The 27,576-nt window shown below is 43.6% G+C and overlaps 1 protein-coding gene across 1 annotated transcript in view; it reads right to left on the bottom strand.

The window, feature by feature from the left end:
• LOC142202393 (venom factor-like) overlaps nt 1–27,576 on the bottom strand; it is a 47,566-nt gene that overhangs the window by 8,564 nt on the left and 11,426 nt on the right. Inside the window, exons 13-30 of the mRNA XM_075272487.1 lie at nt 26,311–26,502; nt 26,007–26,168; nt 25,787–25,916; nt 24,804–24,878; nt 22,866–23,069; nt 21,122–21,233; nt 19,788–19,873; nt 17,063–17,202; nt 14,962–15,174; nt 13,046–13,112; nt 6,445–6,531; nt 5,795–5,998; nt 4,531–4,606; nt 2,779–2,938; nt 2,577–2,672; nt 2,336–2,486; nt 820–983; nt 529–687 (exon numbers count right to left, since the gene is read on the bottom strand). Coding sequence (XP_075128588.1) covers nt 529–687; nt 820–983; nt 2,336–2,486; nt 2,577–2,672; nt 2,779–2,938; nt 4,531–4,606; nt 5,795–5,998; nt 6,445–6,531; nt 13,046–13,112; nt 14,962–15,174; nt 17,063–17,202; nt 19,788–19,873; nt 21,122–21,233; nt 22,866–23,069; nt 24,804–24,878; nt 25,787–25,916; nt 26,007–26,168; nt 26,311–26,502 — 2,478 coding nt within the window. The remainder of the gene's footprint in view (nt 1–528; nt 688–819; nt 984–2,335; nt 2,487–2,576; nt 2,673–2,778; nt 2,939–4,530; nt 4,607–5,794; nt 5,999–6,444; nt 6,532–13,045; nt 13,113–14,961; nt 15,175–17,062; nt 17,203–19,787; nt 19,874–21,121; nt 21,234–22,865; nt 23,070–24,803; nt 24,879–25,786; nt 25,917–26,006; nt 26,169–26,310; nt 26,503–27,576) is intronic.

Here is a 27,576-nt window from a genome sequence, read left to right as displayed (position 1 = left end):
CTGAATGGTGGTGGGCCAACAGCCGGCCCCACTTCTGATGTCCTTACTAAATAGAACACAGGGTCTGAAGCAGAAACAAATATGATTAACAATAAAACATAACTTTTAATATAAATTTAAAAAATCCATGAATCCCTAAGTATGGCAAAGCACAACGCGTTTCATGGCATGAATAAGGAAGTTTTTCTCCTGAAATGCGTAGGCTTTGTGTTTTACCATACTTATGGATTCATGGATTTTTTTAAAACTTTGTATTAAAAGTTATGTTTTATTTTTAATCATATTTGTTCCAGTTCCGCAGCTCAGCTCCCATTGAAGTCAATGCAGTTCCATTGCCCAGCCATTATACAGGACACAAAGTCAACTGCTTTCGACTCTGAAGCAGTCCCATACAGCTCTCTGGTGCAGGGGTAGCCTCCTACTAATCAGATCCTATGGGATAGGCCATAAAAACCCCTTTAAAGCCAACACAAAATTTTCATTCTATCCATGTAAGCAAAATATCCTGTTAAGTATCACCATACTCACCTCAGCAGAGCGAGACAGCAAAGCATTTTCCCAATTGATGCGGTATCTTGTGTCAGCACTTCTTCCTGGTAGTCTGAGGGTCACATCTAGGTCTAATTCATTTGCGGATGGGATGTCTTGCTGATATTGAGCCAATGCTTGGAACATCACAATTGTAGCCTGCAGAAGACAAGAATGGCTATCAGAGAATGGTATAGAAAGTTTATATACAATACACACAAGAGACAGCGACCAATGGCACGATCCATGACATGAATGGTGGAAAAGCCCCAAAGCGTGCCCACTCCTTACTTGAGTAGAACCATGAATTGCTCCATGATATCTTTGCTCGGTTATCCAGCGCACTATTGGTCCAGTTAGATCATACTGCTTCATGCGCAGGAGAGCCAGAAGGGCGTAAGACGTGGCCTCAATAGAGATGAAATGGGCTCCTGGCTCGTTCCAATAAAGTTTGTCTTGTGAAGGAAAGAGAAATTCAGTTATGAAAAACAAAAATGGGAACCATGAAATCTCGAAGTACTGAATACTGTAGGACTACCTGCTATATCCAATACATGCTATATCCATATCGACTATATCCATATCTGCTGATGATAAAGTTCTAATGAACTTGATAAGAGACCAGTTCTATAAAAACTTTTGTCTTTCAAAGGGCCACCACCAAAATGGCTCCTAAGTCACTTATAGTCCATGCCATTGTAGGGCCAGTTAGTGATATAAGAACATACCTTTCTTGCATCAAAGTGCAATCTTGAGGGCAAGAAATTAATTTTAATTTCATATGCAAATGAGTTGTTTGGAGTAATCAGCTTGGGGCCTACCAGTGCACCCAGTGTTGGACTGGTCCACCAGAGTACTGGTGGATCCTCCGGTAAACCTAAACTCTAGCACAATAATGGTCCAGCAGAAGATGTGCATATTTGAAGGGTATTATGGTTCATATCCTTGGGATTTTTGGAGTGTGGGCTCCCAGAATCTTTCTTATTTGGTGGGCCCAAGGAACCTCAGTGCACCATTTTCTTTTGTGCCCGAAAACTGAATGATTGGCATGTTCCTTGGTCAGCAATTTGTAGTAACTACAAATGAAAACAGTGGACCAGCAAGTGTGAACCTTCCCTGATATCACTGAACTGCTCCTTGGATATGGACTAAAAGTTGAATTTCTTAGCACCAGGATTTTACTTTGTTAACACCAACAGTATATAAATTTTTTTTAAAGTCACTTTCATGGTCATCAAATCCCTTTAAGTAAAACGCATTCAGGTGTAGCAATGTTTCGGTAGCTACATTAACATTGAGCCAACGGCTAAGGGCACTTTCATACCTGCTCTCGTCGTCCAGTTTGTGCATTCTTCTGAGTTTCCGTCTTCTGCCCCGGCGAAAGGACAGGAGACGGGGCAGAATGGGTTTGCAAAGGTGACTGCCCCAGTGCGTCTTCTGCCTGTCCGTGGGGAAACCAGTTTTTTAGCCGGACACAAAGTTGGACATGCAGGACTTTGTGTCCGGCTTAAAAAACTGGTTTCCCCATGGACAGGCAGAAGACGCACAGGGGCGGTCACCTTTCCAAACACATTCAAGTGAATGGGTTTTGTAAACTGACCGCCACATTTCTGTCCCCTGTCCAGTTTTGCCAGGACAGAAGATGGATGCACAAATTGGGCAACAATCACAGGTGTGAAAGCGCCCTTACTTGTTATAATATGAACTCTTGGGATAATTTAACAACAATTTACTGTAGCACATTATATTGGTCTTGTAGGGTCACGTATAGGGTAGACTATAGAAAATACTTAGAGAGGATCAGTACCTGTGGCTGCAGAAAGCAATTTCTCAGCATCATTTATGGCTCCAGCCATGGCCAAAGCATAGGAGGTAATAGCGACGGTGTACGGTTTTTTCAGATCATCGTATTGACCCAGCAGGAAGTTGGTGGCCTTCTCAATGCTGGCCTTCAGGTTCTATAATAAATTATGGAAGACGTATTCTACATGAGTACAGGGATGTGCTGGATTGCGATTCCTTTAAGAGATGATGAAGATAAGACTCACATTCACATGTGCTTCACAGGACTTCTCACTTTCCAGCATAGCAATGAGGACAAAGGCTGTAAGCCCAACATCTTCTGAAGCCCCTTTGATAGCTCCCTGATTGAAAAAATGGAATAGAATTAGTAAATCTAATACACAATTGAATGGAGCACTACACATGGAACCAATGATTATCATTGGACAGTCTTCTGCTGATACATACCACCATCTCCTGGTGGATTACTGGAGCATCTTCTTTGAACATTCCATCTGGTTTCTGTTTCTCAAGTATCAACCATTTGATGGCACCACACAAAACATTGCTATCAATGTCCACCAATCCTTGAGCCATTGCAAAAACCTTACCTACGTAAGCGGTTAACCTAGGCAGAAAGAAAGAACACCAGCCAAAAATATTAGTTAAATATTTAAAATCTGAAATTCAGTAGAGTCTTAAAATGAAAGGGGTTATCAAACACAAAAAATGAATGACTAGAGATGGATGAACCTCGCACTGGTCTTGGTTGATCTGGAGCATTATCTTATTATGTTATCAGGGGTCTCTTCAATCCTCAGTAGGGTTGAGGCGATCTTGAAATTTCAGGATCGATTTTAATATCCGATCATTTTCCAGCCGATCATGATCGTGAAATTTACTCGATCGCCGATCGGAGTCCGATCTTTTCTGATCCCGATCACTCAACCCTAGTCAATGCTTCTCTATGGGAAAAGTCACTTTTAGAGTTGAGCCGATCTTGAGATAACCTCCGACCTCAATCCCGCTGGAAAAGATCGGGATCGGAATTCCAATCGCAATCGTGAAATTTACTCAATCGCCGATTAGAATCCGATCCCGATTGCTCAATCCTAATCCTCAGGGTATAATGAGCAGATGAGCAGAGGATGTTTTGTAACAAAAAAATGCTCATACTTCCTTGCTCATATATCCTCTCTTGGGCTCCCTGGTGGTGTCCTTTGCACGTTACCTGCGTCTTTTGTCTTCTTCAAGCCTTTTCTGGCAACTTCCGGGCCTCAGTGATCACGTGGAATGTACCAACTTCATGATGCTTTAACGAAAGTGTCATGAAGATGGTGCACCCCATGCAACCACTGAGACCCGTTCACAGGTCTAAGTAACCTCTAAGGGCTTGTAACATCACAGAAGAGGTCAGAAAAGGTCCGAATAGGAAAGAAGATGCTGGGAAACATGTACTGGATACCACAAGGGATTTTATTGATCCTCTCCTGGTCCTCCATTTATCAGTGGTCTCAGAGGCCTCTAGTAAGGAACTAGAGCAGGGGTCCTCAAACTGCGGCCCGCGGGCCACATGCGGCCCGCCAAGCACTTCTGTCTGGCCCCGCCGACAACGCTGGCAGGCGTGCATTTATAATGAAGCTCCTGGGGAGCTCGGGCGAGGCCATGGAGCACACTTCACTTTACCTATTGGAGGGCACCGCTCCTGATGTCTGTGCGATTTGCTCTGCCTCCAGCCCACTATTTAAAAAGTTTGTGTACCCCTGAACTAGAGTGATGGAGTGATGTCACCAGACCCTCTCTAGCAATGGCTGAGGCTACCAATTGGTCTCAGCAGTCACATGGGTTGCATGACTTCTGGCATTGAACATGTTAATGTGATTTAGTTTACACCTTCCCCGGCCTCCACAGGGGTTGGTCCAATTCCAGGGCCACCCCTTTATTTTACCCAATATGCTAACAATGTATAAAAAGTTTAATTCAGTACATTATTTGCCTTATGTGGTCAAACACCAGTAATTAGACATTCATGACCTGTCCTAATGATATACTACATACAACAATATACTGTACAGAATTTAGTATAGCTAGATGTGGAATGTGGCCTGAGGTTTTTATATGGAATACTAGAGGTCTGGAAAATGACCAATCATCTATGGTAGAATACATTTTTTTGCTTATGTAGGGAATCGAACCTACATCAATAGATATGGCTCTTACCATGTGCTAGAGGGATGTTGTATCCAAGCTCCATAGGAATTGTCTGGTTTACGGTAGACGAGTTGTTGTACATAACCTGCAAACGTAAGAATCAAATTATTCTCCATCATCATTGAATTTTGAAGACTGCAGTTCCTATTTTTCTCGTCTATTACTGATGCTCCATTGTTCACTGCCTGTGTCCCTTCCGTCTTGTGCCAGTGCATTGATGCCAGAAGCCCTCATGTGGCTGCTGACAATGGAAAGAGATCGGTGACGTCACTCACAAACGTCATTGTCTCTATTCCAGTGACTGTTCAAGCTGCTGATTGGTCTGAGGCCCGGTTCACATCTGCATTCGGGTTTCTGATCCGGGAGTCCACTTGGGGACCCACCTGAATGGAAACCTATACACATAGAAAAGCAGTTACCTGGGAAAACCCGTGGAACCCTTAGACTATAATGGGATCTGTGAGGTTTCTGCACGAAAGATATGGAGAGAAAAGTACTGCTTCCAGGAGCCGAGTGGAAACCACATGTACAATATTATAGTCTATGGGGTACGCATGTTTTACCAGATAACCACTTCTCCATGCGTATAGGTTTCCATTTGGGGGTTCCCCAAGTGGACTCCCCAATCGGAATCCCGAACGCAGATGTGAACCGGGCCTTAGTGCACAAACTTCTGCATGAATACACCATCTGAAGACCAAATGGACACCGGTAGCAGAAAACGGAGCATTGGGGATAGGTGACTATTCTTTATTATTATTTTTTTTACTTTTCACCTTCCCTGGTGTCCACATGGACCTTCCCTGCTTCAATTCCTGGACAACCCCTTTAACATGATCATGTATGAAATCATATTTTACATGACCGGAGGTCCAAGATCCCAAATATATCATGTGTTGTCAACTCTTAATAAAAACAGGGGCTCTTGAGCATAATGATTGTCCAAAAACATTTATAGAAGACCTTCCACCACCATCACCAACTCCAACTTTTTGTATCCTTCAATAGCTGCTGTTCTACGGTACTTTCTCTAGCCCCTACTGTTCTTGAGTAATAAATGCTATGAGTTCCATTGGAACTGCCTATTAAATAATGCAAAGATTTGGACAGGGTGGAGTTGGTGGATGTCCACTCTTTTTTTGGCTTTTTTGTTACATAGTTTTGAAAAATTCTAAATTAAAAAATTAAAAGCTAAATTTAATAAAAAAAATAAAATAGAATAGATGGAATAACAAATTATTTTATTAATATTAATATTCTTTTTTTTACTTACCCTTCTTGATGTTGTTGATGGCGTCATTTCTTCGGTTCACACCAATTCTCTCCCACTGGTTGGTGGTATCAAGGTAAATGCATGTGATTACACTGGGCGTCATCGTGATCATGTTTTGTTCTCCGCAACCGTACGGAACAACGATCAAATGATTGAGTTTAGAGCCATCGACTGCGTCTTCCACCAGTTGGGTGATTGGATTTCCTATATTGATTTATGAGACACCAAAGGTTGATTATAATATCAAAATTATGACTAATATATGATCAATAGAGTTGAATTATATAGGTGTAATGTACAGTTTATATATCTGAATATCTCTTATGGCACTCGTCTTCGAAGACCTCATAAATTCGGCTGAGTGTACAGGCCGGCCTCCCGACACGGTGTCCGATGCTCTAAAACGGTGAATATAGAGTAGGTGCTATCCTAATACAATGGAACCCCCCTGCCCCCACTGAAGTCATTGGGAGCCAAAAGGCACTCACATGTCATTGGAATGAATACCGTTAAAAAAATCGGCCTGCACACTCAATATTTTGTTTGTTTGCTGGTTGTTGGGTCACCATAAGGGTTTGGTAGTCACATCCAATACTGGAGGGGCACATAAGGCAGAAGGAAAGGGTAGGATCATGTAGGATTGGTCATACCTTGAATAGTCACGATCGTTTCAACATCCGTCCTAGGAACAATGTTTTTCTCATCCAGCGGAGCCACGGTCTCTTCTTGAACACCATCTATTAAATCAGATTATGGATAATTGTACTGTATGTTCATATCTGTCACGTTCTGAAAACCTTACTAGGGTGGTTCAATTACTTAGTAAATATACACTGGTACTGATCACCATCTACACTTAACCCTGTCTTTCCGCAGACCTTTTTCCTAGTTCCTAGTTTGCTGTTCATTCCCTGTTACTAAGGCAATTCTGTCTTTATCACCTTACCAAAAAAACCTCTTGGAGTTGCCATATTCTGACACCTGTAACTTTGTAATATGGGGCTGTGTAAGGTAATTTTTTGCAGGATCAGGTGCACTTTATACCATTTTCTGGGAATATTTGATGTTTTGTTCATTTTTTATTCAAATTTTTTGGGAGAAGAAAAGGCAAAAACAAGGCATTCATTTTGATTTTGTCACACTAAGTCATTTGCTTTATGGAAAAAATGTTTTTATATGTTTGTAGCGCGGGCATTATGGGACACGGGAACGCATACATTGTTTTTGTTTGTTTTTATTTGGAATGTAGGGAAGGGGGTGATTTGATCATTTGTAGTTTTCGAAAATATTTCAAATTTTTTTAGGCTCCTTTATGGGGTTTGAACCTGATATCTTCAGTTCATACGTGTCATAGACTGTTCTTGGTGGTCATGAAGGTAGGACCACGTAGGAGTCATCCTATGAAGGGTCGGTGAAAGGGAGGCCAAAATTGAGATTCTAGGGGCTAAATGAATGAGTTAGGGCTTGTGATCGGAGTGAGCGCCAATGAAACAGCAGAGATCCAGTGGTTATGGCGCCTGCTCTGCTTCTGTGGGCGCCATATTTAAAGAATCGACATTTACCATAATGATACGTAGAGATGAGCGAACAGTGTTCTATCGAACTCATGTTCGATCGGATATTAGGCTGTTCGGCATGTTCGAATCGAATCGAACACCGCGTGGTAAAGTGCGCCATTACTCGATTCCCCTCCCACCTTCCCTGGCGCCTTTTTTGCTCCAATAACAGCGCAGGGTAGGTGGGACAGGAACTACGACACCGGTGACGTTGAGAAAAGTAGGCAAAACCCATTGGCTGCCGAAAACATGTGACCTCTAATTTAAAAGAACAGCGACGCCCAGGTTCGCGTCATTCTGAGCTTGCAATTCACCGGGGACGGAGGTTTCCGTCCAGCTAGCTAGGGCTTAGATTCTGGGTAGGCAGGGACAGGCTAGGATAGGAAGGAGAAGACAACCACAACAGCTCTTGTAAGAGCTAAATTCCAGGGAGAAGCTTGTCAGTGTAACGTGGCACTGACGGGCTCAATCGCCGCAACCCAGCTTTCCCAGGATCCTGAATGGAATACACTGTCAGTGTATTCCCGTATACCCGATATATACCCCGATACCCGTTCCAACGGTGTGCCCCCCCACCTTCACCCCAGAAATACCCTGCAAGTCCCCTAGCAATAGAATTGGGGCTATATACACCCACTATTTTTACTACTGGTATACAGTGCCATTGTCTGACTGGGAATTCAAAGAATACATTGGGGTTATAAATACCCTCATTTCTTGCTACTGCCATATAGTGCCAGTGTCTGACTGGTAATTCAAAGAATATATTGGGGTTACGTGCACCCACAATTTTTACTACTGGTATACAGTGCCATTGTCTGACTGGGAATTCAAAGAATATATTGGGGTTACGTGCACCCACAATTTTTACTACTGGTATACAGTGCCATTGTCTGACTGGGAATTCAAAGAATATATTGGGAATACAAATACCCTCATTTCTTGCTACTGCCATATAGTGCCAGTGTCTGACTGGGAATTCAAAGAATATATTGGGGTTACGTGCACCCACAATTTTTACTACTGGTATACAGTGCCATTGTCTGACTGGGAATTCAAAGAATATATTGGGAATACAAATACCCTCATTTCTTGCTACTGCCATATAGTGCCAGTTTCTGACTGGTAATTCAAAGAATATATTGGGGTTACGTGCACCCACAATTTTTACTACTGGTATACAGTGCCAATTTCTAACTAGGAATTCAAAATGCGCAAGGCTCCCGGAAAGGGACGTGGACGAGGCCGTGGGCGAGGTCGGGGGAATGGTTCTGGGGAGCAAGGTAGCAGTGAAGCCACAGGGCGTCCCGTGCCTACTCCTGTGGGGCAGCAAGCATTGCGCCACTCCACAGTGCCAGGGTTGCTTGCCACATTAACTAAACTGCAGGGTACAAACCTTAGTAGGCCCGAGAACCAGGAACAGGTCTTGCAATGGCTGTCAGAGAACGCTTACAGCACATTGTCCAGCAGCCAGTCAGACTCTGCCTCCTCTCCTCCTATTACCCAACAGTCTTGTCTTCCTTCCTCCCAAAATTCCGAAGCTTTACAGAACAATAACCCAAACTGTCCCTGCTCCCCAGAGCTGTTCTCCGCTCCTTTCATTGTCCCTCAACCTGCCTCTCCACGTCACGATTCCACGAACCTAACAGAGGAGCATCTGTGTCCAGATGCTCAAACACTAGAGTCTCCTCCATCTCCGTTCGATTTGGTGGTGGATGACCAGCAACCCACCCTCATCGACGATGATGTGACGCAGTTGCTGTCAGGGCATCCAGTTGACCGGCGCATTGTGCGGGAGGAGGAGATGAGACAGGAGTTGGAAGAGGAAGTGGTGGATGATGAGGACACTGACCCGACCTGGACAAGGGGGATGTCAAGCGGGGAAAGTAGTGTGGATGTTGAGGCAGGTGCAGCACCAAAAAGGGTAGCTAGAGGCAGAGGCAGAGGTCAGCAGCTTAGGCGAAGCCAGGCCACACCCGGAATCTCCCAAGATGTTCCAGTTCGTACCCAGCCCCGAAAAACTCCCACCTCGAGGGCACGTTTCTCGAAGGTGTGGAGTTTTTTCAAGGAATGCGCCGAGGACAGATATAGTGTTGTCTGCACAATTTGCCTCTCGAAATTGATTAGGGGCTCTGAGAAGAGCAACCTGTCCACCACTTCAATGCGCCGTCATTTGGAATCCAAGCACTGGAATCAGTGGCAGGCAGCAACGGCAGGACAAAGGCCGCCTGCCGTTCACGCCACTGCCACTGCCTCTGCCACTGCCTCTGCCTCTGCCACTGCCACTGCTGACTGTGCTGGCGATGCACTCCAGAGGACGAGCCAGGACACCACTTCATCTGCCTCCGCCACTTTGTTGACTTCTACCTCATCCTCCCCTGGTCCTGTCTTATCTCCTTCTCCTGCACCATCAAAGGCACCATCAGGCGTTTCTTTACAACAACCCACCATCTCTCAGACATTGGAGCGGCGGCAGAAATACACTGCTAACCACCCACACGCGCAAGCCTTGAACGCCAACATCGCTAAACTGCTGGCCCAGGAGATGTTGGCGTTCCGGCTTGTTGAAACTCCCGCCTTCCTGGACCTGATGGCAACTGCGGCACCTCGCTATGCCGTCCCTAGCCGTCACTACTTCTCCCGGTGTGCCGTCCCCGCCTTGCACCAGCACGTGTCACTCAACATCAGGCGGGCCCTTAGTTCCGCGCTTTGCACAAAGGTCCACTTGACCACCGACGCGTGGACAAGTGCATGCGGACAGGGACGCTACATTTCACTGACGGCACACTGGGTGAATGTAGTTGAGGCTGGGACTGCTTCCCAAACTGGCCCGGTGTACCTCATCTCCCCGCCTAACATTCCTGGCAGGGACACGAGAAGAACACCCCCCTCCTCCTCCTCCTCTACCGCCTCCTCCTCCGCCACCGCCTCCTCCTCCGCCACCGCCTCCTCCTCCGCTGTTAGATTGACCCCAGCTACGAGTTGGAATCGTTGCAGCACTGGCGTTGGTAGACGTCAGCAGGCTGTGCTGAAGCTGATCAGCTTGGGGGACAGACAGCACACTGCCTCCGAGGTGAGGGATGCCCTCCTCGATGAGACGGCAATATGGTTTGAGCCGCTGCACCTGGGCCCAGGCATGGTCGTTTGTGATAACGGCCGGAACCTGGTAGCAGCTCTGGAGCTTGCCGGACTCCAACATGTTCCATGCCTGGCCCACGTCTTCAACCTAGTGGTGCAACGTTTCCTAAAGAGCTACCCCAATGTTCCAGAGCTACTGGTGAAAGTGCGGCGCATGTGCGCCCACTTTCGCAAGTCGACAGTAGCCGCTGCTAGCTTAAAATCTCTCCAGCAATGCCTGCATGTGCCACAACACCGGCTTTTGTGCGACGTCCCCACACGCTGGAACTCAACGTTTCAGATGTTGAATAGAGTGGTTGAGCAGCAGAGACCTTTGATGGAATACCAGCTACAAAACCCTAGGGTGCCACAAAGTCAGCTGCCTCAGTTTCACATCCATGAGTGGCCATGGATGAGAGACCTTTGTGACATCCTACGGGTCTTTGAGGAGTCCACAAGGAGGGTGAGCTCTGAGGATGCGATGGTGAGCCTTACAATCCCGCTCTTGTGTATTCTGAGAGAATCCCTGATTGACATCAGGGATAACTCAGATCACACAGAGGAGTTAGGGATAGCATCCGATCCGTCACAGCTGGAGAGTAGGTCCACACATCTGTCCGCTTCACTGCGTTTAATGGAGGAGGAGGAAGAAGAGTTGTCCGATGATGTGATGGTGATACAGGAGGCTTCCGGGCAACTTCGAATCGTCCCATTGTTGCAGCGCGGATGGGTAGACATGGAGGATGAGGAGGAAATGGAGATTGAACTTTCCGGTGGGGCCAGAGGAGTCATGCCAACTAACACTGTGGCAGACATGGCTGAGTTCATGTTGGGGTGCTTTACAACCGACAAGCGTATTGTCAAAATCATGGAGGACAACCAGTACTGGATCTTTGCTATCCTTGACCCCCGGTATAAAAACAACATCTCGTCTTTTATTCCGGTAGAGGGGAGGGCCAATCGCATCAATGCTTGCCACAGGCAATTGGTGCAGAATATGATGGAGATGTTTCCAGCATCTGACGTTGGCGGCAGGGAGGGCAGTTCCTCCAGTAGGCAACCAAGTTCTCACCGGTCCACACAAACGAGGGGCACACTGTCTAAGGTCTGGGACACCTTGATGGCACCCCCTCGCCAAAGTGCCGCCACGGAGGGTCCTAGTGTCACCAGGCGTGAGAAGTATAGGCGCATGTTGCGGGAATACCTTTCCGACCACAGCCCTGTCCTCTCCGACCCCTCTGCGCCCTACACGTATTGGGTGTCGAAGTTGGACCTGTGGCTTGAACTTGCCCTATATGCCTTGGAGGTGCTGTCCTGTCCTGCCGCCAGCGTCCTATCTGAGAGGGTGTTCAGTGCAGCCGGTGGCATCATCACTGACAAGCGCACCCGTCTGTCAGCTGAGAGTGCCGACCGGCTCACTTTGATAAAAATGAACCACCACTGGATAGAGCCTTCATTTTTGTGCCCACCTGTGTAAAGCACCCCAACATGAAACTCCATGTCTGTACTCAACCTCTCCAATTCCTCCGCATCCTCATACTCATCCACCATAAGCGTTGCACAATTCTGCTAATACTAGGCTCCCTCCAACATGATTTCCCCCAACTCTGCTGGTTAGAGGCTCCCTCCACCCTGATTTCCACCAACTCTGCTGGTTAGAGGCTCCCTCCACCCTGCTTTCCCACAACTCTGCTGGTTAGAGGCTCCCTCCACCATGAATTGGTCCAAACTGGGCTGGTTAGAGGCTCCCTCCACCATGAATTGGTCCAAACTGGGTTTTTTAGAGGCTCCCTCCACCATGAATTGGTCCAAACTGGGGTTTTTAGAGGCTCCCTCCACCATGAATTGGTCCAAACTGGGGTTTTTAGAGGCTCCCTCCACCATGAATTGGTCCAAACTGGGTTTTTTAGAGGCTCCCTCCACCATGAATTTGCCCAAACTGGGGTGTTTAGAGGCTCCCTCCACCATGAATTTGCCCAAACTCTGCTGGTTAGAGGCTCAATCCACCCTGATTTTCAAAACAAATGTTGGTGCCAACCTCAACTTACTACAAGGGCCAAATTCACTGCTGGTGACAAGCTCTCCTCACTGCAAGTGCCAAATACACATGTTTCAAGGTGTTTTCCTACTGTCAGAGAGGTGGTATTGAGTGTGTAAAGTGTGTAGTTGTTAGGCTGTGATGTTGGGGTAATAGAGGGTCTTTGGTGTGTTAGATGCCCCCAGACATGCTTCCCCTGCTGTCCCAGTGTCATTCCAGAGGTGTTGGTATCATTTCCTGGGGTGTCATAGTGGACTTGGTGACCCTCCAGACACGGATTTGGGTTTCCCCCTTAACGAGTATCTGTTCCCCATAGACTATAATGGGGTTCGAAACCCATTCGAACACACGAACATTGAGCGGCTGTTCGAATCGAATTTCGAACCTCGAACATTTTAGTGTTCGCTCATCTCTAATGATACGGCAATGCCAGGAAGCCGACAGTGAAGCATATGCAGCTTGAACAACCATAGCCATGTGTTACCCTACTCTTCTCTATATGGAAGACGCGGGATCATTTAGTCAAGAATATGGGCTCACCTTTTCCTTTGGTCTGTGGTTCCAATGTTACTGACACTGTATTCTTTGCAAGACGAATTCCTTCTGGCTAAAAGACAATAGAAAATAATAAATAAGTTGTGAACTAATGGAAAAGCGAAGCGATGCCAAGGCTAACTGAATAGATACAATGATGTACTAGAAGAATTGGAAAATTTGAAGTCTATTATTTTGTAACGGCTGGGAATTAGGATTTCCCATTTTATAGGATTCAGACAGTTGTTTAGAGAGTCATCAATAGATGAAAGGCGGATATGGAATCAGAAGTAGCTGGGGGAGATATAGGTATGCATTCCAGTTACATGTCTATAGCATCACTTGAGTAATAGGATTTGAGAATAAGCGCCTCTCCAATAATTCAGGAACAGTTGGAATTTTTTCTCCAACCCCAAACATTCCCGGGCAATCATTGTTGAGCAAAGTTATGCAATCTACTTTCATCTGGGTGTTCCCAGTTTGTCGGTTCCAAACCAGCACCACCCACCTGATAGTTGAGAGTATCATTGTACTGAAAATAACAGACATGATGACTTGGGGAAGGCGAGGGTGTAGAGAAAAATTGCAAACTATGCTGGAATCAGTGAAGCAGTATCTGATGAAGGATGTAATGAGTAGGGTTTGGTCGAGGTGGTGAAAGTTCTATTCCCCATGTAAAATGCTTTACGACATTAACAAAGTTCCTTCCCCCCGACATTGGAGCCATCAAGTGGAGTGAAAGTCTCCAGTTCTAGTGACATGTCACATCTCTCCTCAGCTAGAGCAGAGGGCAATCGTGTCATGGGGCCAGGTAGGTGGGCGAAACACTGCTGGAAGTTGTATAAAGCGAGGGCATGGGGGCGGAAGTCCCCGGCATAAGATGCAGAAGGGAGTTCTAAGGGGTGTTCTCTTGTGTTGGTTGGTAGTCAGTACAAGGAAACATAGGAAGTGGAGTCTCTGTAGCCAGAAGAGGCCGTTATGGCCTAAGGAGGACGGGGGAGACCAGCAAACGTATTTTTAGGTAGGTGGAGAGACTTATTGGTGGTTATCCAGGTGGAAGAGTGCTTATGAAAAATTATGCCGAGAAGACCCTTTTAACATTGCTAAGAAAGGAGGTGAATGGAGGTGATGGTAATGATTAGAGATGAGCAAGTAGTATTCGATCGAATAGGTATTCGATCGAATACTACGGTATTCAAAATACTCGTACTCGATCGAGTACTACTCGCTATTCGAATGGAAAAATTTGATGCAGAACCAGCATTGATTGGCCGAATGCTATATAGTCGGCCAATCAACGCTGGTTCTTCTCCTACCTTTAGAAGTCTTCTCCGTGCAGCTTCCCTGCGGCGTCTTCCGGCTCTGAATTCACTCTACTAGACATCGGGCCTGGGCAGAGCCGACTGCGCATGCCCGCACTACAAGAAAATGGCCGCTTTGACTGTAAGCGGCCATTTTCTTGCAGTGCGGGCATGCACAGTCATCTCTGCCCAGGCCCGATGCCTAGCAGAGTGAATTCAGTGCCGGATGACAATGCGGGGACGCTGCGCAGAGAAGACTTCTCGGAGAATCCAGCCCAACCCTCTCTCGTGGGCTTGGTAAGTATAATTTGATCGAACATTGCCTACCCCTGAAACGAGCATTTTTCCCCCATAGACTATAATAGGGTTCAATATTCAATTCGAGTAGTCGAACATTGAGGGGCTACTCGAAACGAATATCGAGTAACTATTCGCTCATCTCTAGTAATGATAGATTCAACCCCACCATTATATGTTATAAGGATGGACTTGATGGTACTTGGTACTTGAGTGGATGTTGGTTCAACAGAAAGATTTTTGACTATACATATCAATTGGAGTTGATAGAAGTGATAGCATCACCACAATGCAGAAAATATAGACATACTCATGCCAACTTACCACAACCCTCAGCTTCTTCCTGATACCATCTGACACAAACTGTCCAGAAACCGCAGCCTTCACCTCCACATCATGTTGACCCAGGCTCAATGGGACAATGATAAAGGGAACGGCCACAGAAGACTGAGGTCTGATCTCTATGATCTGTCGGTATTTTGCCTTGGATGTAGAATAGCTACAAAACTCTGGATTGTGAGATAGTTCCACTCGCACCTAAGATGAAGATATGAAAGTTTAAGAAAATATAAAAAGTGATGTGTAAAATCAAAAACTATTCATATAGAAGTTTTGGAATAGACTCAGCTATGTAAGGAACATGAAGAACATCAGGCCTACAAGTATGACATGAGATATGCTGAGTAGAATTTTTACAGTCCTATGAAAAAGTTTGGGCCCCCCTATTAATCTTAATCATTTTTAGTTCTAAATATTTTGGTATTTACAACAGCCATTTCAGTGTGATATATCTAATAACTGATGGACACAGTAATATTTCAGGATTGAAATGAGGTTTATTGTACTAACAGAAAAAGGGCAATATGCATTAAACCAAAATTTGACCGGTGCAAAAGTATGGGCACCTCAACAGAAAAGTGACATTAATATTTAGTAGATCCTCCTTTTGCAAAGATAACAACCTCTAGTCGCTTCCTGTAGCTTTTAATCAGTTCCTGGATCCTGGATAAAGGTATTTTGGACAAACAATTCAAGTTCAGTTAAGTTAGATGGTCGCCGAGCATGGACAGCCCGCTTCAAATCATCCCACAGATGTTCAATGATATTCAGGTCTGGGGACTGGGATGGCCATTCCAGAACATTGTAATTGTTCCTCTGCATGAATGCCTGAGGATTTGGAGCAGTGATTTGGATCATTGTCTTGCTGAAATATCCATCCCCGACGTAACTTCAACTTCGTCACTGATTCTTGAACATTATTCTCAAGAATCTGCTGATACTGAGTGGAATCCATGCGACCCTCAACTTTAACAAGATTCCCGGTGCCGGCATTGGCCACACAGCCCCAAAGCATGATGGAACCTCCACCAAATTTTACAGTGGGTAGCATGTGTTTTTCTTGGAATGCTGTTTCTTTTTGGACGCCATGCATAACGCCTTTTTTTAATAACCAAACAACTCAATCTTTGTTTCCAAAATGAAGCTTCCTTCTCCAAATGTGCTTTTGCATACCTCAGGCGACTCTATTTGTGGCGTACGTGCAGAAACGGCTTCTTTCTCATCACTCTCCCATACAGCTTCTCCTTGTGCAAAGTGCGCTGTATAGTTGACCGATGCACAGTGACACCATCTGCAGCAAGATGATGCTGCAGCTCTTTGGAGGTGTCTGTGGATTGTCCTTGTCTGTTCTCACCGTTCTTCTTCTCTGCCTTTCTGATATTTTTCATGGCCTGCCACTTCTGGGCTTAACAAGAACTGTCCCTGTGCTCTTCCATTTCCTTACTATGTTCCTCACAGTGGAAACTGACAGGTTAAATCTCTGAGACAACGTTTTGTATCCTTCCCCTGAACAACTATGTTGAACAATCTTTGTTTTCAGATCATTTGAGAGCGGGCTGTCCATGCTCGGCGACCATCAAACTTAACTGAACTTGAATTGTTTTGTAGAAAGAAATGGTCCAAAATACCTTCATCCAGGATACAGGAACTGATTAAAAGCTACAGGAAGCGACTAGAGGCTGTTATCTTTGCAAAAGGAGGATGTACTAAATATTAATGTCACTTTTCTGTTGAGGTGCCCATATTTTTGCACCGGTCAAATTTTGGTTTAATGCATATTGCGCATTTTCTGTTAGTACAATAAACCTCATTTCAATCCTGAAATATTACTGTGTCCATCAGTTATTAGATATATGAAACTGAAATGGCTGTTGCAAACACCAAAATATTTAGAACTAAAAATGATTAAGATTAATAGGGGTGCCCAAACTTTTTCATAGGACTGTACAATTGTACAATTACATCTAAAGTGAAGTTACGAATCTCAAGAACCAATTGGATGGGTTCGGGTCCATGATAATTTAATGAATGAAGCTGACTATCAAAGGCTCACTTAGTTGTGAAACCCCCGACTACCGTTCCTTACCTTAATCTTGTCATTGCCATAGTTGTAGAGTACGGCTCGGATTTCCACCTGCTCATTTCTCACCACAGAATATGGCAGCTTCAAGTCGATGAAGAAATCCTTCATTACCTGGACTTCATAAGGCTTGGCCACACAAATACCTAAGAACAAGGAAGAAATCCTGTTGGTGTTTCAATGTATACATACGATTGTTAACAACGATATATATTATAGATTCTGAGCACGACCTTTCATACTAAGACATTGCTCGGAAGGAGCAAGACAATCTCGTCTTAGTTAATAGATCATGTGACCTAATTAAAAAATATGTTGCTATTTCCTGCTTGAAAAAATTTCCTACTTTGCTGTTCAGTCCCTGTTACTAAGGCAACTCTGCCTTTAGAAACCATCAAACTCAAGACAGAAAAACAGGAGATGGAAGGTGTCTGTATGTTTCCATATAGATTTCCCTGTCTATACACTGCTCATAGAGTGACTGTAAGGAGATTTTATCTATTTCTGACTAGCTGCCTATGTTATTCATGATGGGATGTTAGTCATAGACAGCAAACAGTTTCCTGAATGAGCTCAGATTTCTTTTTTTCAGGGACCTTTTTTAGGTGCATTTTGAGTCCCTGGATCTCCTATATTATGGTCACCTTGGCTTTTCTCAGCTATGTGTTTGCTATTGTACAGTTACTCCTAGTAAAATTACATGAAAAGTAGAAATAATGATGGATGAGGGAGGAGAGCTGACTGCTCTGTATTGTACATATCTCTTGTCTCAGAGAACATGTAAAAGGTGTTGCAGCTATAATGGGGGTATTCTTGCTTAATGGGGGTGCTTCATGATTAAAACATGTGTACATTGTCTCAATGAAGATACCGCCATAAGAGCTATATATGCTTCCCTAGGAATCTTTGGAAAATCTGCGCAAATTAGATTTCCTAGTAGGAAAAGGAAATGCGTTGCTCTAGCACCACCTAATGGAAGATAGCTCCCTATAAGTCAATGGTCTGATGTCTACAGATGGCTGTCTTTCTATTTGAAAGAGATTATCTGGTTTGGCTTATATCTCAAACCATGTCATGAAGCTTCATTGAAAGTCAGGTATTGGTTTCCAGAGATCTGCCTTCTAATAGATGGCACTAGAGACACAGTTTGTTTTTTTTTTTTTTGGGGGGGGGGGTTTGTTCTCTCTTTTCCACTATTTTGCATGCTTTTTTCTAAGTTGTGTGTAAAGATTAGTTTTACTGAATGTAATATGATGACCTTAATCCAGTGTCATACAATGCAGAATACAGCTCTGGGAGCCATATCATAATGGTCATCTTGGAATAAAATATATTATAACCTTATAGCTATACTGTATATAACTATGTATTATTATTATTATTATTATTATTATTATTATTATTATTATTATTATTATCATCATTTTATTTTAATAATTCAGTTATGTGGCTAAATATACTGTAGCTTTGTGATTTCATATAGTCATAACACAAAGAAGACACACACACACACAGATATATATATATATATATATATATATATATATATATATGATAAGATAAGATAAGATATTCCTTTAATAGTCCCACAATGGGGAAATTTCAGTGATACAGTTTCATAGATGGTACAGTAGTATGTAACAAGAGAGAAACACATAGAAGCTCACGGCAGATAGAGAAATCCTAGGAATCATAGCAACTAAAAAAAAGAAAGAAACACAGACACACTGCAGGATCATTTAGTTCTCTGTGCGGAGTGATGTTAATAATAATAATTATAATAATAATAATAAAGCCGACTTGGTTGTAGGACACGAGGAGGGGGGTCACAGCATGTGGATATAACAAGCAGAAATTTTGCAGAGGTGGGGGACATAAGCAGCTATCATGATAACATGTGGCAGTTCCTTTGGTAGGTGGTGAGATCTCCTGCTCACAGCTGATAGTTCGGTATCTTGTATCAGCACTATTGTCCTTTTAACCACAAAAAAAATATATATATATATATATATATATATATATATATATATATATATATATATATAGCAGGGTTGAGCTGATCTTGAGATTTCAGGATCGTTTTTAAAATCCGATTTCCAATTATTTTCCATCTGAACCCGATCCCGATCACAATTCCAATCCTAATGCAAGTCAATGGGATTTTTTAATTATTGAAGATCAGATTTTAAAAACGATCCTATTCACTACACAGCATGGAGTCCAAAAATTGAACGCTTCAATTTTTGGAGTCCACGCTGTGTAGTGATTAAAAAATCCCCCGGCTACTTAGTCCCCCCTGGTGTCTGCTTATCTGCACAGATCCGCTGCTGCTGTCGCTCCCCGTTCTTCTCAGTCTGGTTCTCTCTCATTTACAGGCCTTCAGAGTGCCATGCGTGCCCTCTCACATCTCCCCTCCCAGTACCCGCCCACACTCTCCTAAGCCACAAGCACCGCCTTCTTCCTAGGTCTGTAACACTAGCCTGGGAGGCGGGGTCGCGCACGGCACTCTGAAGGCCTGTAAATGAGAGAGAACCAGACTGAGAAGAACGGGGAGTGACAGCGGCAGTGGATCTGTGCAGGTAAGTTGGGAATTCCGTTCCCGATCTATTTTAGGCGGGATCGGAACCCGATTGTGATTGTGAAATTTACTCAATCGCCGATCAGGTTCCCAATCATTTCTGATCCCAATCGCACAACCCTAAAATTCAGTTTTATATATTCAGATTTCTACCTTTCCCTTTAGCAAGACTGACAGCCAGGACCTCCCAGGTAGTGATAGAATCCTTCAAGAAGACGTTAAGAACCTTGGTTGAAATTCTAAAAAAATGAAAAACTCATCAGTTTTGAAGATATTTTGACAACCAGCATGTTTTTTTTTTTACAATTTTATTAGCCGCCACCATAGTCCAGCCTCAATAGTAATTTCTAGCATGTAAGTTTTTGTCATACATATATTCTTAAAGAAAACCATTCACCACCAACTCCAACTCTTCACATCCAACTCTCTGTTCCGCTGATTCCAGCAAAGATGGAATTTTTTTCTTTAGTCCCCACCATTCCTGAGCATTCAGTGCTGTAAGTTTCAGAGCTCAATATACTAATTAGACTTCCTTTTGGTCAGATGTGTGAATCTTGGTTGGAACAGACAGACTAGGACCACCCACCTGACATTAGAGAGCCTAATCTGCATACCAAGTGCTGAAGCTAACATCATTGATTGATCCAAAACAGGGGGGGGGGGGCTAGAGAAAAAAATCCAAGTGCACCAGAAGCAGTGGAGTAACACCTACGGAAAACAGAAGTGTCCTGCTCAACCTTGCTGCAGATTCCGCCCGCGGTGTCTGCGGCTTGACATTCCCTCCTGATTAGGCCCATTCATCCGGGCCTAATCTGGAGTGGGATGCCGCAGAGGAATGCTAATGATGGAGTGACCACAAAAGGAATGGTAAATATATAGAAATCTCCTATACGTCTCCCTTCTGCTCAATACACTCCTGGCTTTGGCTCAAAAAATTGCAACAAAATCTGCAACAAAAAAAGCTGCTTTTCTGCAACGTAGAGCCTCAGCCAAAAGAGTAAACCAATGCAGTGGCTACAAGACCCTTGGAGAGAAGAGACCACTCCTGGTTGGTCTATCCCTGGTGACATAGGGTGATAATATCTTGAAGGACGTATTGTTAATAAATAAGGAGTTTAGAAGTTGACTCAATGTTCATGGAGATCGGGGGAATGTGACATAGACAAGACCCTTCTGATCCATCTCATTCTTCTGCCTCCTCTACGGATGAGCCACATGAGCAGCTCTGCTTTACTCTATGTAATAGAGTTGGTGATGTCACAGGAAACCATAACATCTGAATTAGAGACTGAGCACAGCGTCTTCCGACCACCAGCTGAGTTCTGCACTGCAAACCTTCAGGGTTTATACAGTGCAATGAGTGCAACGTAAAAGGCTTTGTATCTCCACCCAACCCCATAATTCCACTTCTTGGAACTTTAACAGAAGGGTATGATACTTCAAACTTATTCTAATTTATATTTGCCGCCATAAATTGTAAGAATTACCCCTTATTATCAGGTCTTTCCGTCATTTGTTCCACTTTCCAGAGCCAGGATTCAGGGAACTCTGATCTCGAACTAATATCAGCGTCTGGGAGATATTCATCATCATCATCACCTGCAGAAGAAGACATGGCTTGTTTATAGTCGTGCACTTGTGAAGAATTTTGCCTCCTAAATGTATTTTTACAATTTTTTATGTTTACAATTTACTAGGAGATAGAGATAGGTCTGGCTTAAATCTGCTTATCCCTTTATGTTTTGGTTCAGTGGAAATTCTGAGATTACTGGTCACTGTGGATATATTGGGGGAAATTTATTAAGACTGGAATTTTATACTGTATGTCAGTCTGAATCAATTGCCCCGTTGGCTCAAGATGCTCTTGAGTCATTAAAGACGACCTTTCACCACCATCACAAATTCAGGCAAATAGACGTTGCTCCACTGATTCTGGCACAGTTGGAATTTTCTCTCTAACCTTCACCATTCCTGAGCAACCACCGCAGTTAGTTTTGGTGCCTGATGTACTATTTAAGCTCTGTAATGTCAGGTGGGTGGTGTCAGGCAGGGGGCGCAATTTAGAACGCCGATCAGAGGCAGCCAGTGTTAGTGCTCAGAATCGCACCCCTTTGTCTGGCCCTGCCTGACACCACCCTCCTGCCAGGACAGAGCCTAAATTGCACATCAGGCACCAAAACTAACAGCAATGATTGCTCAGGAAAGGTGAGAGCTAGAGGAAAAAATCCAACAGTTCCAGAATCAAAGGAACAGCAGCTATTAATGGATGTAAAGAACTAGATGTGGTGAAGGGCCCTCTTTAAAAGGTCACAACTTCTTAATAATTGGAATCCACACCAGTAACTGGAATCTACACCAGTCAGGAACTGGCATAGGTTTCTTTTTTAACGTATCCCAGTTTTCTGGCATGACCTATAATAAATTTGTGATTATGACTAGGAAGGGGAAGAGCAATTTGGCAGCAGTCCTGCTACGACCTCAGGCCGTTAGGTGGAGCTAATGACCTTAAAAGGTAAGGTTCTGTAGATCTACAGTTTTGGGCAAAGATTTTAGGTATGTACGGAAAAAATTCTGCAAAGTAAGAATAATTTCAAAAATTGAAGGGTCAATTATTTTTAGCAATTAACAACATACAAAGTGAATGAAGGAAAGAGAAATGTAAGTCCCATTAATATTTGGTGTGACCTCTGCCCTTTGGAAGTTTTGATATGGCCATTACAGATATAGTCCTGATCTCAACATCATCCAGTCTGTCTGGGATGTCATGAAGAGACAGAAGGATCGGAGTAAGAAACATCCACAGAAGATCTGTGCTTAGTTCTCCAAGATGGCGGCGGGAACAACCTCCCTGCCCAGTCTTTCAAAAATTGATAGAAAGCAAAAAATTTTCTTTCCTTCATTCACTTAATTTTATTACTGTAGTAGAATATCTTATAGTGGATATAACTTTATTATTAGGGTTGAGCGATCAGGATCGGAAAACTTCAGATTCCGAGCGAATTCCGAGTAGATTTCACGATTGCGATTGGAATTCTGATCCCAATCTTTTCCAGGAGAACCGAGGTCGGAGGTTATGTCCCACAAAATGCTTGGCTACTGGCCAATCATTGTGGGAAAAGCTGAATTTAAAAACGATCCTAAAATCTCAAGATCGGCTCAACCCCATCTATTATTATTGCTCTGTATTTTTAGTTTGTATTTTCCAAACCCCTCTAAGTTCCCACCACTTACTTCTTCCCTCTTCATCTGTCTCTTTAGCCTCTTTCTCAGCTGCCCTCTTATTCTTAAAGTACACACAGCAGTCCAAGAAAGCGGCCTTACATTCTTCGCCATTTAAGATATTTTCTGCTCGTCTTTCACAGCTGTGGCCCATTGGATTATCATGCATCCCATCATTGCAGCATTCCCTTACCTTGATGTTCGAGTACTTGGAGGCTGAAAAATAATTTATTAATAAATTTAAAGCCACATTCACACATCTAAGATGATTCATTTTATAATTAAATGGTTATTATATATAGCTGTCTGATAGTACCAACCGCCAGGGAAAGACTTACCAACCTCAGGGCAAGACTTACAAACCACCAGGTCAAGACTTACCAACCATCAGGGCAAGACTTAACAACCACCAGGGCAAGACTTAACAACCACCAAGGCAAGACTTACCAACCACCAGGGCAAGACTTACCAACCACCAAGGCAAGACTTACCAACCACCAGGGCAAGACTTACCAACCACCAAGGCAAGACTTACCAACCACCAAGGCAAGACTTACCAACCACCAGGGCAAGACTTACCAACCACCAAGGCAAGACTTACCAACCACCAGGGAAAGACTTACCAACCACCAGGGAAAGACTTACCAACCACCAAGGCAAGACTTACCAACCACCAAGGCAAGACTTACCAACCACCAGGGCAAGACTTACCAACCACCAGGTCAAGACTTACCAACCACCAAGGCAAGACTTACCAACCACCAAGGCAAGACTTACCAACCACCAGGGCAAGACTTACCAACCACCAGGGAAAGACTTAACAACCACCAAGGCAAGACTTACCAACCACCAGGGCAAGACTTACCAACCACCAAGGCAAGACTTACCAACCACCAAGGCAAGACTTACCAACCACCAGGTCAAGACTTACCAACCACCAAGGCAAGACTTACCAACCAGCAGGGCAAGACTTACCAACCACCAAGGCAAGACTTACCAACTACTAGGGCAAGACTTACTGTCTCCACCAACTGGGCCTTCTCTACGCTGTTTCCATAACTCACCATAGAGTTGAATAGAACCAAGGGAAATAGCTGAGATTTAATTCCATATAGGTAAAGGTGCTACACTGTTTCCATAGCTCTTGTTAACTTTTAATGGAGTTACTAAAACTGCATAAAGCAGGGCAGCTTTCCCAACTTGCCCATGTTTGCCCGTCATGGGAATATGTTAACTATCATGGGTTCCAATATTCATCTGAATGAGACATAAAGCGTTAACTACACTCTACTGACATGTGCTATCTATATTGGCACACAATGGTTACGTCATAAAACCTAGATTATACGATTTCCATATATGGAGACAAGAACATCTAAGTATCTAAGACAAATGACTGATCAAGACACGGAGGACAGGCTGACTGGACACAAGACAGGCAAAGACAGTCACAGTGGCCTGCATCGGGGTCCTTGACTTCTAACATGGTATCTTTGGGATAATCTCTACATATTTTTTGGCCATTTTCAGTCCATCTGCCCATTTCCATTTGTCATCCATTTTTAGTTGCCCATTTACAAAAAAAAAAAAAAAAACTGGATATACTTATGGGTTGTTTATTTTTATGCCCCAAGCTTCTGATCCATTTTTAAGTAAGTTAAACGGATACTTAAGCTAAAAACCAAAGGTTAAAAATGTCCTATAGACTTGCATTGGGTCTATCGGGCTACAAAAACAGACAAAAATTGTACATGGACTGTTTTTAACAGATGTCATGTCTACTAAAAACACGACCATCACATGTTTGTTTTTTGCAGTCGTGTGAATTGGGTTTTAGTGTATCAAAGAGTACAGTGATATCTGTTATTAAAGGACCAAGTCATCCAGTTAATAAGATGGAGAAGAGAAACAAGTAAGTGGATGGTTATTGTCCTCCGACCCTCATCTCACCATAGCTAGCTTTCACTTCAATCAGTTGAGCAGAGGAGCGACGTCTCCGAGAAGCGCGGACTTCACATTCTTGTTCTGATGGAGAAAAAAGAGAATAAAAAATAAATATTGTGTCCGGATACCGACATGTGACTGAATGTACCAGATCAGTGTGAGGAAGGACTGTAAAGGGGGCATTCCTCGCCATAAAACAATGGCGCTGAGACGCAAGGCCGGCCCTACTGGAAGTGCGGGGATATCGGTCACTGACGGTAGTAACTACACCGATATCTCGGAAATGGGGGCCACACAGGAAACCTATGCCAGTCCCTGACTAGCCGAGATTTCCAATCTGGTAAAATTCTAACATTAGGATCAGTCAAAATGGTTGACATTTTTTTAGCGTGTGCATGGACTTCTCTTCTTCTCTACTCATCTTCTGCTTCTTACAGTACTTTTTATTCTCATTACCTTAATATTATATATATTTTTTCTTTTTTCACATTCTCACCTTCAAGACTTAATTTCTATCTCTACTCTTAAGTTACATTTCAATTTTTTATCCCAAGGACCATCCATGGAACTTGTCCCATCTACTCATCATTTGGCACCAGGACTTTTCCTCCCTCTGCTCTAGTTACCTCCATATATTTTCTCCTCCCAGAGTTTTCTAATATCTGTTCCCTATTTTTAAAATTTTTATCGTATCTTCAAATTCTCATCTTCAAGATTTCTACTAATCTTTTTACATTGTTATCTTCACCCCTTCTTCCATATCTGTCTTCTGGTCCTGTCCTATGGTGCTCACCTACCTTAGTGTTATCTCCTTTTCATGTCATCTCTTTCTGAACTCGTCCTATACTGTATCTCTTCTCTCTCCTGGAATTGCCTTTCCAAGGGTCACCTGACACTCAGCAAGCCCTTAAGTGCCATCTAAAAGTTCATCTCTTCCATCATATTATTTATTAAAGTATTTCTTAATGACATGAGATGAGATTTGTCACCTGATCTCTGTGGGGTTGTCATTTGGAAACTTGTCTGTAGGGCCAAGCCAGCATCAAAAAACACCGCCATACTATTGGCACCACTTCCCGGGGTGCAGCCAATGTCTGATTTCTCCACGGACTCCCACATCTAGAAAGGTAAGGCGGACATAGTTAGCTTTAACCCAAAGAAATGGATCACGCTTTAATGGGATGGTGTGGTCTACAATGTGCTCCGCACCTTCTTTTGGGAGATCTTATATTTGCTGTTCAGCACGTAGACCCCTTTGTCTACGGCCACCAGTCCCACATTGGCCCCGTGATCTGCTTGTAGTTTCAGTTTCATAGAAGAGCCAGGGCTTTGAGCTTTGTTGTCTCTTTCTGAGTTACCGGTCACCAACAGCTGTGTCAGGGTATAACATAGGGTAGGTTAGCAAACGTTATCAATAACATTGTAAAATAAATTCCATCTCGATATATAAAAGACTGCATGGAATATAAAACCATATTAGCAACAACTTTTTAACTCCAGGAAGAGTCCTCACCGTTCCCATGCATGTGTCCGCTACATCCACCCACATGGAATCTGCGACAATCTCTTGTCCGACAATGTAATATGCAAGGAAACGGAAGGATGGGACGACTTCTTCTGTGATGGGAAGATTCATGGTGACCAAAGCCTGACCCGGCAGCCGAGGTTGTCTGCCTGCTTTTAATATCTTGCCCCTGCTCATGAGCTAAATGAATGAAAACAGTAGATAAAGCTCAACCAAGGATCCATCCAATCACATAATAAGATTTTGTAATCACAGGATATAATATTTCATATTGTCAAACCCCATGATCCTCTCTCTGGTAAAAATGAGCAAAATGTTTTACAATCTACTGTATATAGTCGAGTATAAGCCGACCCGAATATAAGCCGAGGCCCCTAATCTTACCACAAAAAACTGGGAAAATGTATTGACTCGAGTATAAGCCGAGGGGGGAAATGCAGCACCTACTGGAAAATTTCAAAAATTAAAATGGTTTTTGGGTGCAGTAGTTTTTGGGTGCTGGGGAAGGGGAGGGGGTGTTTTGGTTGTCTGTCTGCCCCTTCCTCGAGCTTTTTTTTTTTTGCTTGTCTCGAATATAACCCGAGGGGGGCTTTTTCAGCACAAAAACTGTGCTTAAAAATTCGGCTTATACTCGAGTATATACAGAGAGCTGATAAGCCCATAGACATTCCTGAGACTAGAGGAGTATCCCCATCTTGTCCAAACATGACTGACATGAGCATTTCCAGATTCTTCTCCCAGCCAAAAGGTTTAGAGTTATGGAATTAATCAAACATGCCTGTTCTATGACGTTTCTGTAACTCCCATAGAGGTGAATAGGCATTATAGAAACAGTGTAGCCCTGCAAGCTAAAAAGGTTGTCCAGCACATCTGTATTGATGACCTATTCTCAGGATAGGTCATCAATATAAGGTCCAAGGGGAGCTGATCAGCAGAGGCCCTAAGTTATAGAACTTCACTGGTCTGTAATTAATGACCTATCCTATCCTGAGGATAGATCATCAATAAAAAAAAAAAAGAGCTGGACGATTCCTTTAATTTTAGAAGTTACAGAAACAGCAAAGCTTGTTGTTCTATACTGTTTTCGTAAGCTCAACAGTTATGGAAACAATGTAGCTCACTGTTGTATACTATATCCTTAACTTCCAGTATGGTTGGCTGTGCAATGCTGTTTCCTTAACTCCTATTTAGCTTTATGGGAGATACAGAAACAGTGTACAACAGCCTCATTCATCTTCTCTTTATATCCCACAG

This window comes from Leptodactylus fuscus, chromosome 5 (assembly GCF_031893055.1).
Source record: "Leptodactylus fuscus isolate aLepFus1 chromosome 5, aLepFus1.hap2, whole genome shotgun sequence".
NCBI classification, from domain to species: Eukaryota; Metazoa; Chordata; class Amphibia; order Anura; family Leptodactylidae; genus Leptodactylus; species Leptodactylus fuscus.
This window is presented reverse-complemented; position numbering and strand designations above follow the sequence as displayed.